Raw genomic sequence first — 15,561 nt, 5'->3', positions numbered from 1 at the left:
AGAGTACTGGACAGATGGAGTTTCGTTTAACATGGACAGGACTACTCTATTTGCTACACAGAGAGGGGGGTGGTGGGAGATCACATCAAAACTGTAGACGTCCAAAGGTGAGCAATCCTTTTAAATGAACAAATTGCAGAATGGATAGACCCCTGGGTTGATTTTGTGCCTTTTGTCTAATGTTTTTCCACTTAGCAGGAACCTGATTTTTCTGGATGAACCATCATTACAGTTAAAGAAAAATCCACAATATAGTAAGATAAATATGCTGCAATAAACAGAAAAAGGTAAAAGAAGTACGTTCATACAACTTACAGCAGCAAATATTACAGTACCAGCAAATGTGTTTAATACTATAAAAGGTCCATTTTATTGTGCATCATCAAGAAAAGGCATCATGATGGTCAGTTCATACCAGACTGTCACAAATATGGTCATATTACTATTCAGATATTGTGTCCTTTAGTGACTTGACAGGGTGTAGAGAGAATGACATGACATCAACAGCTTCACACTGTGACTCTTCAATTAGGTTTCTTTGCTGGGGGAAGAGTTCTAGAAAGTTAGTTTGGTCCATTTGTTTTGGTTAGAAAACCATTTTAGTTTCTCACTTCATTATGGTTTTTATCTACCGCTAGGAACCGTATTTTCTTTATAAATTCACCGTGAGGTAGACCAGTAGCCCACAGATATTCAGGGGAAAGCACTTTAGTAGGTTTATTGTATACCAGGTATTTGTTCAGATGAGACTCCTCTTGCCACACAGCTTCAATGTTCTTTTTCTTGTCCTCTGTGATACCTTTCTGGCAAGCCATGCTGAGCTTGTAAATTTCTTCCACCTTTCCACCATATAAAGCTGCCATGTAATAGAAATCTCCTTGGCCATGGGGTATATATGCAGCAGAAATTGGTCGACGCTCATAAGAAAAGGACTCCGGTTCGGACAGGAAAAATCCTGGGTGGAGTGTGGCTACCAGGTCTCCAAGTATTTCAACACCCATATGATCATTAAACACCATATCCACATCAGCACATATCAAGTAGTCTATCTCTTTAGGCATGTGTTCCTTGGTGAAGACTTGGAGGGTGTCCATCCTTCTCATTGACACATCCTGCCAGCGTTGGTCGGCAGTAACCTCATGCAGTTGCAAGACACGACCATTAGCTATCTTGGGTTTAACTACATCACTGACTTTGTCTGTGAAGACATAATACGTAACTTTGTGACCGACCATGAAGAAACGTTCTGCTGACTCCAGGAATGGCTGAAGGAAACGAATATACCTGGAAAGAAATACTTCATTATTGTTCAAAAATACATGAAAAAAACCTAATAAATACAAGTGACCTACACTACAAATATTCAGATAATTATCTATATTTATGTTGTGTTTTTCTAGCATTATATAAAACTTACAGGTGCTATTTATGAAGAAACCTACAAGTGTACCTGTAAGGAATTACTTTGACACTTGCACCTCCGACCACTAGAGGTTTCTGTATTTTCAAACTTGCCCTTAGATTTGCCCTTATCTAAGATGGCCAGTTTGGCATCAAAGAGAAACCATCTTGGATCCTGTTTCCTGTTTGGGCCTATAAATGGCACTTCCTGGTTCAGACATGTGCTTGAGTATTCTGCTTGCTCAGCTCCTGCTACCTGCTACTCTACCTTGCATCTGTGACTACCCGGCAAATGTCTGACTACCCTCTTGTGTACCGACCTGGCAAATGTCTGACTACTCTCTGGATATCTACTCGGCTATTGGGCAGATAATACCACCAGTATCGTTACAGTACCATTATACTCATTTTATCATTATTAGCGACTGTACATGACGGACATCACTAATACATTTAAATAGCATCAGCTATTACATATAACCGAGCTAAAAAAATCTGATGTTGTAGTTATATATCATTGTTTGTTCTGAAATATGTTTAGAAATATTGCGAAAAATAATCTGAGCTGTTCTCTTCTGTTTACCCTTATTTAGTGTAAAACTACTACTTACTTTTTCACAGCAAATACAAACAGTCCTATCCTTGTTTCCTTATGTTGGTCATTTAAGATGTTAATGTTAAATGTTCCATCCCAGATAACCGGGGCAAGCCAGGGAGTAATGACATTGATTGCTGCTTTCCTATAGAAGGAAACACAAGCATATTGTTAGAAAAGTCAAATCTTCTCATAAAGTGATTTTTCAACAAGCGTCAAATAAGAATATAATTTAGAGTTTATACTTAGAGGCATATTTCATGAATATACCCAGAATAAGTAACGAGGCCCCCCACATGCTAATTTACTTTTGTTCATCTTCCTGACCTTCATTATATTTATTGATAATAAGAAGGCAAAGGGAAAAAATTTAAACAATTTCTAAAAATAATAAAGCCATTTGGCTTAAGTTACTTTGCACAGAGCATCACACTTCTTTGCATGTTAATGAGGGGTTTAGAATTATTGTTGCACTAGAATAAATTATAAGCACTGTTGCTTGGTATGTTTTCTTTAATGTATTTAGTAATTTATCTTAACCTTTGATTTTAGGTATTACTACCAATCTCCAATTCCGAAACGTTCTGAGGTGGTGCCTACCAGCTAAAGTACAAACATCAAACAAGAAGACACAAATGCTGGTTATAGATGGCGCATATACAGCCCCAATATTAGAATTATCAATATTGCATGAAGATTCCCTTTCTTCACATTAAAATTTAACTTTTATTACAATTGTACTAAAATTGCAGTGCAACTTAAAAACAGCAAAAAAATTGTGCAAATTGGTGATTAAAGTGAAATAAAAATGCTGTGTGTTTTTCTCTATCTCTTTTTCAATCAGACCCTATCTTAATCTGGATCAGGCAATATATTGTATTGGTAATAAATCAGCCACAATATATTAGTTTATAGCACTAGTATCCGATAATGTATCAGTTAAATTCTCAGTGGATGAGCTTTAACTTCCCTATAGCCAAAGCGTTAATCAAAAATATTTCAAACATGAAGGAAATCGTCCCTATTGATATATCTTCATTAATCATCTAATACCGTAGGACAGTGGTCCCCAAACTGTGTGTCTAGGCTCCCTAGGATGCCTCGGCGATCTCACAGGGGTGTCTCGGCCAGGGCCAGTGGTAAGCAAGACGGGGAACTACTTGGTAATTATTTTGGCTTAGGGGTGCCTTGACAAAATTAGTGAGACCCTAAGGGTGCCTTGAACTGAAAAAGTTTGGTATCCACTGCCGTAGGAAATACTTCTGCCTATTCTACTCTCCCTAATGAATCGAGAAATCGCCGTATAACTGATAACGGCTCTCTATATCTATGTGGATGAGGGGAGTGAATTCCTGACTACCAACTGTTCAACTAATACTGTGGATTTGGGCACATAAATATTACTGAATTGAGATGTTAAAATTGAGAATTCTTGATCTCAGTAATTGAAGAGGAATATTAAATAATTCAGATCAGAAGCATAGAGAGCAAGATGCCTGACACGCATTTCGCTAGATGTGCTTTCTCCAGGCAAACCGTTTTTTATTGCTAGATTTGATGCTCTTGTGGGGTATAGGTTCATGTGTTCATATGAATTATGGATAAGTTATCTTATTATTTAGGGCCCTTAAGCTATAATCATAAACTAAGCTAATCAGAAATAAGTTTTAAGGTATTAACAAATATAATGCTATGAATGCTCATAACAGCCAATGTTTTTCTGTCAGATCAATTAAAGGTAGCTTATTTCTTTAAGTCAAATTCAGATATTTTGTGTTAATGTTCTGTCTGGATAAAAGGGACAACAACAAGACATTTGACAGCGAAAGTTTGCTAAAATGAAGAAGTGCGCTAACCTCAGAACATTCCAGATAAAAAAAAACAAGAAGAATTAAAGGATATTGAGAAATATCAGAAATCAACATGTTGACGAGAATCATATTTTATGCCTATTTTGCCATACTGCAGAAATTCCATTTTCTCTTGTTATTGGTTTCGATGTATCTGTTATACTTGCAATATATGTTTATATCAAAATAGTACATTGATAATTAATTGGTTGATTTACACTAACGTGATTATGACACGATGATGTTTATAAAAATTAGCTATTTTGAAGAAGTAAAGCAGTTCAATTTGGACACCAGACAGCTCGTGTGGTCTCTTTTCTTTGAGCTCTGATCGATCATATACATCATACTGCTGATACAGCATTATACATATAATCTTTGGCTTGTCAATTGAAGGTTAAGTATACCTCTATATAGCAATACAGGAGCATTAGCCCTAACACTCTATTGAGTGATAAAAAACTGTAATAGTGAGATGCCACACAATAGTTAAATTGGGAAGATTATAGCCACATCTCTTCTGAGAGAAATTTATTTTATTTCTGTAGATGTCTATGTGTTTAAGATTAAATATAACATCAACCATTGGAAACTTTTAACTGTAATTTGGGATGGTGGTATTTGGAGGAGTGGTGGAAGTGAGCTGGTATACGGTGGTATGTCATACCGCTACTTCTACTGCTTTCATTGTAAAACTGTCAAATTCCATTCACTTACATATTCCTATACTGCCACTTATAAATTTACATACAAACACTTTGACCACTGATTTGGACTAAATTAATTAGGCTGTGATTAGGGGTCCAAAGGATCGTAAGAATTAAGGTGTAATTGATCTGAGAGGGTTTTGTACTGAAGGGACAGTAAGGTTAACATTTTACTTAAATAATATCTCATTGAAAGGAGCCTAAAAATGCAGAAATAGTTACTATTCTCTGTGCTCTAATGCAAAACAGCCTATAGCCAGCAGGAGGTATTATACCTATTAGTTGCGATCAGTGTTTACGGATGCATGGATTGCCTGTAACTGAGGAACATTGGGATGGATTGTGGTTCCTGACAATTGAACTCTTGCTTTGTCAATTATCTGTTTCAGGTTAGCCATACTGACTTTTGAGTGTGCACAAGTTACACAAAAGCTTGTGCTCACCGTACTCAGCTAGCATTCAAAGTACAAACAGTTGGAAAAATAGTCAAAAGAAGCAGAGAGGTGGTGGTAAGAGCGCACAGAGGGCGCTAGATCTATTTAAACTGAACTGGTGTCTTTAAATGGACAATATTTTAGGCACAGTAAGTTATTATGGGAACAAGTAGCTAAAAAACACATTATTAATAGTTAGCAAAAATAAATATTTCTGTTCTTAATGAAATGAAATTTGCATGATTACTTTGTGTTTCACAAACAGATGTAGCAAGTCACTATAAGATGTATAATACATTCCTAGTAATAAGCAGAGAACATAGTACAGGATTTTCATGGTGGAACTAAATACAAAAGCTGCATTGAAACATATAGTGAAGCAAATATTTTTAAAATAAAGAACAAATAAAGTGTACTTTTTTTATTTTAAAAGTTGGCTTTTAATATATGTCACACACCAGGCTCTCAGGTTCTGTCACTTACCTCTTCGCTGCCTTTCCAAGTTGTCCCTGCGGTCCTCAGGCTCTGCTGGTTTCAGACCTCTCTGTTAGATGCTGTCCAGTCTGGCTCCACTCCAGAGATCCCTCCAGAATCAGAGTATGGGCGTGGCCATCTTGGATTCTGGCACATGATTCCTCTCAGCCAATCAGGTGATATCAGCTTCCATTTCAGATTCCCTCCAAAACCAGTCCATGGGATCTGCCATTGTGAATTTAGTCAACTGATCCATCTCAGCAACTCAGAGTGTTGCTTCTTCCAGCTGATTGCAGTCTCCAATCAGGAATCAACAACAACTATAAAATGACTTCCTGGAGCCCTTACCTGTTGCCAGTGCAACGTTGTATTTCAGACGCCAACCTGGTTCCCAGCAGTTGCAGTCTTGCTATCTATCTCTCTACAGTCTTGCTATTTATCCAGCTCTGACAGTGCAGTCTGCATTCTGGCTCCAGCCCGATTCCAGCAATCTGGTTCCATCCGGTTATAGCACTCCTCTTACAGAATTCTGGCTACAGCTTTCCTCTTACAGCATTCCGGTTCCAGTCCGGTTACAGCAATCCTCTTTCAGCAATCTGGTTACAGCATTGCAATACAGCATTCCGGTTCCAGTCCGGTCCAGAAATCCAGTTCCTGTTTGCTCTCCCTTGCTAGTGTATTCACCATCTGCACCAGTCCATTCACTTCATGCAGAGTAACATTATCAGGCTACCCAGCTTTGTCCATGTAGTCACCAGTCCAGCTCCAGAGACACAACCCAGTCTGAGTACAGACAGATCCTCAGGCTTGACAATATACTTTTGTGATCCTGCATATTAGAGGATTCTATGCTAATAACTTCCCATCTGCAAACTTCCCACACGCACCCTTTACATTTTGGATGGGTTAGCTATTTTATCTGTCATTTGGATGGGGTGTAATAATTTATAGGGAGGTCACATCTGCTCCTGCAAGAAAAATTGCAGATAAATTCATATGTACTAAGGAGCGTTTTACGTTATGTTAGACGGAGGAACCTGCAGCTTCTTTGTTTTGTACGGTAATAATTATAAATCATCCAGAAAACCTCATAGAAAAGCCACAATATTTATTATAAATAGTTTACAAGGAAGAAAGTATTTCTGTATTACACATATCACGAAGATCATCAAGACAGTACCCCGAGCTTGCAATTTGACAGCCTATCTTCACCTAAGGTAAACTCACCCTGTGACTCTCTTGTATCTAGGTTAAAGGGTTTTATTTGCATTACCAATGGTCTTGCATGGAGTTCTCCAGGATACAGTTTCTGCATACTCTCCTTTTCTCTGCAATTCTTTTAGTAACTCTAATTGTATGAAAGTTCCATTCCATTGTACATTATGTAACATACGACAACATTAGGCAGATAACCCACTGCTGTAGTGGTATATGGTTACAAAATTAATCAGTGATCTGTATTGTATAAATATATTCTAAATAGGACAAGGACCTGCTGCATCTGTGGACGTAATGAGCCAGATGCATGTTGGACATAATTTATGCTAAAAAAAAGCTGCCTGTAAAAAGAGTGTATTTAGGCCCAAGATGCACCCAGCTCTGCACCTGTAAAATAAGGGCCAGGTTTACACCAGTAATACATACTCCCACATATACCCACAACCACATACACAATACCAGGTCATAAGCACAAGAAAATTTTGTTTACAAAGCGAAAAACATGATCACTATTAGGCTTGATATAGTACCGCAGATATAATATTCCTGCCCCCCTATGAGTGAAAATACTTTTAAAATACACCCACAAAATCTTATAAGCACGATCAATGAAGAAAGCACCTCAGCTTCAGAGGTGATTTACAATCAACCAATCAAAAGCAGCTGTGTGGTGCTGGTGGTCATCATCGTTATCATTATATTTGCACCTGCCCTCTAACAGGTACAGAAAATATGGCTCCTGGCAGACATACAGTCATCTCTGTGCTGCTCTGCCTCAGCAGCATTTGCGTGAACATGCCCTTCCCTCCACTGTTCTGCATTTCCAAGGACGGGCAAGAGTCGAATGTGCTTAACTCTGCATGCACGCATATGTGTGCTCTCTCGTTGTGTTAAGTTAAAATAAATAGGACATTTAGAGCTGGTACCTTTTTTTGGTGTCTAATATTGATTCTGAGGTATTAACCTGGGTTTTTGTTATTTAGTTCAGTGATAAAATATAGAAAATACATGAGACGCCTCGATGATAGCAATGGGGGCACCGACCTACTGGAAACTGTCCCGGTGAGTTCTATGGCCAATCCACCCTTGGTCCTACTTCCTAATTGTCAATCCACAGATTTGTTGGCCATACTATATTCAGATCTATTTATAAATGTGCTAAGAGGCTTGCCCTTTCTTCTGATGTTTGTGTGTAAGTAATTGTCACACACCGGCCCCATGGACGAGTACCGGTGTTGTTACCTCTGTCTCATAAAAGGTGACCACGGTATCTTGGATCCAATGTTTTAGTCTCAGTCTTCATCTGTTTCCATTCCGTGCATGTGTCAATCATTGTTCTTGCTATACCTCCCACATGCTCCTATTGGTCCTGGTGCTTTTGGAGCGCTATTTAAACCTCCCAGTTCCCGCTCTCTGTATCCTGTTCTTCAAGTTACTTACTCTTGTCAGGATTGGGCTCTCCTCGTGTGACTTACTCTTGGTTGCTGTGCATCATTGCTCCGGGACCTGCTGTTTTGCTCCCTGATACCTTCGTTGGAACTCTCACTTTATTGGATCTTCACTGCCGCATTCAGCATCTTCTCTATGGCTTGTCTCATTAGACTTCACTGCTTCATGATGGTAACCCCAACTTCATCAGGAATCCGCTACACCTGCTGCGCTGAACTACTATGCAAATGGATCAGCTAAGTCTTCATTAATTGCTGTTTTCACTGAACTGAAGTTGTATCAGTAACCCAATTGCTATCACCTGTGTTACCACTTAAACGGATGAACCAAGTCTTCATTATACTTGTTGCTATTGAACTGTGCTGTATCAGTAATTCATCTGCTGTTGCTCTGAGTTACCATCTAAACAGATCAGCTATGTTTCATCATACTTGTTGCTATTGAACTGTGCTGTATCAGTAATTCATCTGCTGTTGCTCTGAGTTACCATCTAACCGGATCAGCTAATGTTTCATCATACTTGTTGCTATTGAACTGTGCTGTATCAGTAATTCATCTGCTGTTGCTCTGAGTTACCATCTAAATGGATCAGCTATGTTTCATCATACTTGTTGCTATTGAACTGTGTTGTATCAGTAATTCATCTGCTGTCGCTTTGAGTTACTATCTACAAGAATCAGCTAATGCTTCATCATCTTCGTTTCTATTGAACTATTTCATCTGCGGTTGCTCTGACTTACCACCTAATCGGATCAGCTAATGTTTCATTATAATTGTTTCTATTCAACTGTGCTGTATTAGTAATCCATCTACTAGTACTTTGAGTTATTATCTTAATAAATCAACGAACTTCTTTATTATTATTGTCTTCCGTGAACTTTGCCTATTTTGTTGTATTGCATCTATATCTGGCTCCACCTATATTTCTGCTTCTCTCACCCTGGGAACCGCGACCTGCGGTAATAGGTGTGTGAAAGCCCATGTTCTCTTCTAGAGTCATGGTAAAAAGCACCTGCCGCTAGACTCCGCGCCCCAGTTCGAGTATTATTATCTGCAGTTATACAGGACTCAATACTCTTTCCCAGATATTCGTGACAGTAATCATGTTATTTGCCGTTGAGTCAGACAAGGGTTTTCTGAGTCAACCCTTGTTAGACATCTCTAAGAGCTACAATCCCAAAGTGCTAGAGTCCAACTTGGGTGGAGCACTATGTCAGAGAAGAGGTGAAAGCTATCAACAACTACAATAATTCAACCCAATACATGCAGGTACCAGGATCTACATTCAACTGTACAGCAAATATACATATTCATATATGAATAATTTTAGCTTCTCTTTCTATCGAGTGCAACTTGCTGTTATTTCAAAAGTGACATTATATACCAGTTCTAATATTAGATATTAATATTGTTTTTTAAATATTATAACATTAAAAATGCTGTCTAATCTGCTTAGTTACTTTTCTGTCTTTTCTAACCCAGTGGACTATTGATTCTAGATCAATCACTGAAAAGTTACATGCGATTAATCAATACATAATATTTCTGTTACTTAGATACCAAATTCTGTATTTTTAGGTCTTTGATTAATCACTCTAATCTTGCTATAAGGATCAATGATCTCTATGAGAAATTCTGTTACCCTTCTTTTCGACTATTACAAACAGAATAGAGCAGACATTGAACTAACGCTAGCATGCACAGGCCCTGCAACTTATAGCGGTAAACTACGATAGTTTGTATATTATCGCACTTCAACTACCCACCTGCTCTTTAACAATATGTGAATTGTTCTACGTGTTCTATGAACAAAGCAATGGCGTTTTACACATTTCCTGTTTTCAGGGACAGTTCACCTGGATTTTTTAGTTTTTGCAGTCTGAATTGAAAATGTATGACATTGTGTATACATCTGAGAGCAAGCTATTGTCCTATGTTAATGAAGACTCCTTTCTTTAGATATAAAGGAAGGGCTTATGGTGTACATAGGCTTACCCTGTGATCACATCTGAAATATGTCTAGTTTTACATACATATTTCTGCTATTAGAAGCCGTCTCATCAAAAGCTGTGTGCCTTTTAGGATTAGTGGTACCTTAGAGGATTTATAATTTCTCACGATGTGCTCTATTGTTTGAACAGATGTACACCAGGTAGAATTCTATTCTCAACTTTTTTTTTCTTTATAATTTGTAACCCAAGAACAAATAAAAGCAGCCAGTTTGAGATTGAATGCACAGAACAAACTCCAAGGGTGAATTCTATAAAGGGAAACAATATAAAAGCACTACAAATAAAGCCTGTGTATTAACAATACAAATCTTAAAGTACAAAGGGTACAGTAAAAGAGTACTTGTGCAATAAAGCATTTCAAATGGGGAATTGTGGATATAAAAACTGATTTGCCATCTTTCTCCACCCAAACCATTCTCAAAGTCCGCAAGTCAACATTCAAACAAATGATAAGGTATAGCGATAGTAAGTTACAGAAGTAATAAAAAGAGAAATATAGGTTATATATTAATAACAAATGGCATAAACTCATGTCGGTGTTATATTGCATACAATGTTTATGAGTTATGGGAGAGAAGAAAAATGGACACACACAAAATGGATATTCCTTTGTGCAGCTTACTCTGGGATGCAGTTTTTTGTATGTTTTTTATTTCCTAAATATTAATTTATATTAATATTCTTTCATTTTTTTGATGAATATATTCACATACAGTGCTCCATCAGGAGGGTGTTAAAATGCATAAAGGGCCTGATTCAGAGTGAGACTTAGACCACTTTTCATAGAGCATCTTTGCATTTTTTGCACTGCGCAAGCACAGGAATTGAACAGACGCATACGAAGGGAAGAGGTGTTCTAACATAGGCAATGCAGAGTAAGGGCATGTTCAAGCTATTGAATACACATTCAGGCTAGGACATAGTTGCAGATACGGCTGAAAAGGGGATGTATTTCCAGTGGTCAGGGGTGGGTATAGGTAGTGGATAATGATGGGGAACTAGCAAACCGCTTGTGATTAGCGGTTTGCAAATATTTCACAGATTTTGTAGTCACTCAGGCATAGATTAGGATTTGCTGAATGTTCTGTAGGAAAGATATATATATATATATATATATATATATATATATATATACAAGTTAACCCGTGCATGATACTCATGCATTCTAGTCAAATCAAGCTACTTAAGGTCTTAAAAAGGTTCTTGTCATGCATTTGGACCTAGCCCAGGCCTCCTCAGGGGAAGAGCGTTACTTCCCGACGCAAGCGGCCTTTTTAATGTGTGTTCATGAGGTAAAATTACCTCACGAAAATGAGTTTGACCCCTCAACTCGTAAATTTAGCCTTTACTACCCCTCCCACGGGGGGAAGGGGGATGATGGAAGTTAACTGACTTGACTATTCTAATTTTTTTGTCAAATAATGTCAGTATACCAAATTTCAGGTCAATTGGATGAGCCCTTTCTGAGAAAATAGTTTTTTCCACACACACACTAACGCACGCCTCTACACATGTGTGTTCATGAGGTAAAATTACCTCACGAAAATGAGTTTGAGCCCTACCAAATTTCAGCCCTTTTTGAATTTTTTTTCCCACACACACTAAGAATTTAGTAGGTCAGTGTATAACTCTGCCCAGCAGGTGGCGCTGCAACTTGTTTTTTTTCCCCACACACAGACGCCACTAAGCATTTATATATTAGACACAACAGGCAGAACTATGAGAGATGCCAATTAATGGTACGTTGTATTGTTTCTGTATCATCACCAGCAGAGGTAAACATGGTGCTTACTGATTCCCTTATGTGCATCAACAAATATAATGCATCTCACTTTTCATTGAAATAAAGATAGCTGCTCCATATAGGAAACTTTCTGATATATATATATATATATATATATATATATATATATATGTGTGTGTACGCATGTAGGGAATTTGTGCCTGCTGTATTAGCTAGATTAATCAAGTTTAATGATGTTTCCTAGCAACTGCACACATAACATATAAAATAAGATGTTTTTGTCCATGTTAGCAAGTTGTACAAAAGTGTCTGAGGGGTGAGTCTGTTTAGTAAATATACCCCTAAGGAATGTTTCCAGCACCTTGTTGAATCCATGCTATGAAGAATGAAGAATTCAGTCTATGCTGGGGCAAAGTGTGTGAGGGGGAGTTACCCAGTACAAGAAAGGTGTACCTAATAAAATGGCCAATTATTGTGTTACCTGTATATTATAAGATTACTTATTTACATTAAATTGTTAACACACCCTTTCTCTTTAGCAGTGATGAATGATGAAACATATCAATTCACTGGGAATTGGTGACACTGTCAAGGCAGGAAGAACAATGTCAATAGTTCCCAGTTAATTGATAAGTTGCAGTCTCATTATTGCTAGTACAGCTCACATTGTGTGTAGGAGGTCATTGCATTGCCTGGTTTAGCAACATGGAATATTTAATTCAACAACTCTGGAAGAGAGGCTCAGTAGGAGGTTTTGGTGATCAAATGATTAGTCATCTAGGCTGTAAACTTGCTATTGATTATGAAGGAAACACCTACCTAACACCAGTGTCCTTTAGAAGTAGTTTCCTCTCACAGTGCTCCAACTGAATGGATTTGTCAATGAGTTTTTGTGAACAAATTTGTGTCAAATTAATCTGCGGTTCTTGTTTAGCTGTGAAAATTAGTTCTGGGTTCTGTATGCTGTAGAGTAAAACGGGAATTAAAAGAGGTTAGTATGGAGATTAACAGATCAAATATAGATTCACAAGTAAAGTTCACAGGCAATTAGTGTAATGCATTTGTTGTATGCTCTGTAAATGAGTCACTATTATATCCATTGAAAAGCCATTTTCTTTGATTTATACAGGGAACGGGGAATAGCAATTTTGAAATTAAAATGGTCAAAGCAATTTTTAAGTTCAAAGATTGAAATGTAAACTTAACTAACACTAATAAAAGAAGAAGATTTACAGTCTAATGCTGTTAAAGCTGTAAAACTGTCAATAAAATATACTTTAAAAAAAAAAAAAAATACCTGTGTGTCAACACATTAAAGGTGTCTAAAGGCAAAAAAAAAAAAAGTGTTTGTTATAGTTATACTGGGCCTGATTCATTAAAGAAAATAAAGCAAAAAAAAAAATGAGTAACTTTGAACCTTGGCAAAACCATGTTGCATTGGAGGGGAAGTAAATTTAAAATGTGAAGACATATTTGTAGTTGCGGTAGGGCATGTCCTAGATCAACTTTAAATTTCGGTGTTCAAATAAAGCTATCAGTATTTGTGTGCTAGGTGAAAAAACATTGCATTGTAACATGGTTTTGTCCAGGAGAAAACTTACTAGTTTTTGCCTTACTTTCCTTAAAAATCAGGCCCACTGTGTTTATTATAGCCATACTGGTTTTAACGTCACACAGCAGTTAAATCATCTTATACCACTTTCACATTGCTGCCCCTGCAATATTACGGATATATGAATCTGAGAAATTCCTGGGTGACTAGGTTCACACCGAGCCCGGGTTTGCCCGGATTTCCATGGCAATACCACAAGAGGAGCTTTGATTAGCTCCTCTTGTGATGTAAGTTTTTCTTTTCATTTTTCATCTTTTCAATAGCTTTGAGTGAAACCAGAATTGAAAAACCCGGTTCTCACTGTTCAGACTGGAGGCTACCCAGCTCTGTCCCGGGAATGATCCTCCCCGGGAATTAGCAGGAGACCCGTTCACACTCAGCCTCAACCTGGGTCGTCGGGTCTTGCCTCGGCAATAACCCAGGTTTTTAAGGCAGTGTGAACGGGGTGTTAGAGGAAGGTTGCATTGAATATTTAGCTAACGAAATTTGCTAAAATTGTATTGCTACGGAATTTATTTTATTCAAGTCTGAGTCAAATTGTAAATCAGTTATTAGGACAATTTTTTTTAAAAGCTGAACCTTAATGTGATAACTTCATTAAAAATAAACTAAAAAAATACAATAGGGGAGGTCGAAACACACTGATTGGTGAATGACCAGTGCTATCTACTACTCAGAGAGTTTGGAGCCATCTTCTTCACACAGAAGATCATTTTCAGAATGCTGAGGACTGTAGGAGATGTATGTCATCCATTTGGGTCTGCATCAGAGATCTGGGGGCCGAATTGTGTTACCAGCAGAAATTGGGGTTTTTGCATTGTGCTGTCACCAGAGCTTTAGAAAGGCTGCATTCTAAAGCCCCCACAGAGTTTGTGGGCTACACTGCAAAGCTATCTGAAATATAGAGGTTCTGCACTGTAAAGCTACCAGAGATTTGGGATCTGCATAGTAAAGACACCAGTAATTTTATGGGTTTCCAATGCCAGGCTGCACTGTTAAACCACCAGAGACTTGACTCTGCATTGTACAGTGGCCTCCAGAACAACATTGTATAGTAGTCGTTAGTATGTTTTGTGTAGTTGCCGCTAGAATGCTCTCTGCATTTTATATGGATAAGTAGAATGGTCAAGATATGATATATTGGACACTAAAATGCTCTCTCCATTGTATAGTGGTCAATCACCCAACTTCACAGAATTCAAACTCCCACTGAAACAACTATTTGTCGTCAGAGACTCATACCTGTGGATATATACAACTGCTTGCCATCTCTTAGTGTTTTTAATGTAAAGAAGGGGGTTAATATATTTTATAGTAATGATAATATAATTTTTATAAATTAAAATTAGAGGGATAAAACTAAACAAGTATTACATGAAATACACTTTTATGTGCTTCTGTCCAAACTACATATCCTAAAATGCATTCAGCGACTGTTCCCATTTTGTTGTATGTGTAGTGTACTAAAGTTGATGGAAAAGCATACGAGCTAGAAAAATGTGTATGAATCCCCCCTCCCCCCCACTCACACACAAGGAGAAATGAAGGGCCCTCTTTCCTTGTGTTTGCCAACCTGTAGGGCAGAGAGGAGTTGAGAGAGAGAGAGAGACTTATAAAGTGGGCATGTAGTTATATATATGAATGCTTCACTGCCTTGGTGAGCAGATAGACCCATTACTAACCACACCATGCAATACCTATTCACTTCCTTAACAACGGTTTAATCACAGAACTGAGAGTATCCTTAACAGTAATGAAGACTGAGATCACAGAGCTGGGATACCGAACCATATTGAAACTAAAATCGCAGTATGAGCTTTTCTCCTCACATGAAGTCCTCCAGTCACTGTTTTTACTGATGGTTGTAAGACAAATCCTGTCATAACAATATTAAAATTTGGGGCATATTGGAATCAGTAAGCAACGTAGATCTTAACGATTTCCTCATCACACTTTTTAAGAAACTGCTTTCATCAACAATGAAAAGCAATCTCCTAATCAACCACATCCATCATTATCATCATCATCTATTTATATAGTGCCCCTAATTTTGCAGCACTGTACA

General features: G+C 37.7%; 1 protein-coding gene across 1 annotated transcript in view; it reads right to left on the bottom strand.

Annotated features, from left to right (window-relative positions):
• Window positions 1-342: 342 nt before the first annotated feature.
• LOC142099088 (histo-blood group ABO system transferase 2-like) overlaps window positions 343-15,561 on the bottom strand; it is a 57,805-nt gene continuing 42,586 nt past the window's right edge. Inside the window, exons 2-4 of the mRNA XM_075182209.1 lie at window positions 12,704-12,847; window positions 2,013-2,141; window positions 343-1,284 (exon numbers count right to left, since the gene is read on the bottom strand). Coding sequence (XP_075038310.1) covers window positions 600-1,284; window positions 2,013-2,141; window positions 12,704-12,847 — 958 coding nt within the window. The 3' untranslated portion in view covers window positions 343-599. The remainder of the gene's footprint in view (window positions 1,285-2,012; window positions 2,142-12,703; window positions 12,848-15,561) is intronic.

The sequence above is a fragment of the Mixophyes fleayi genome, chromosome 8 (genome assembly GCF_038048845.1).
Source record: "Mixophyes fleayi isolate aMixFle1 chromosome 8, aMixFle1.hap1, whole genome shotgun sequence".
NCBI lineage: Eukaryota > Metazoa > Chordata > Amphibia > Anura > Limnodynastidae > Mixophyes > Mixophyes fleayi.
This window is presented reverse-complemented; position numbering and strand designations above follow the sequence as displayed.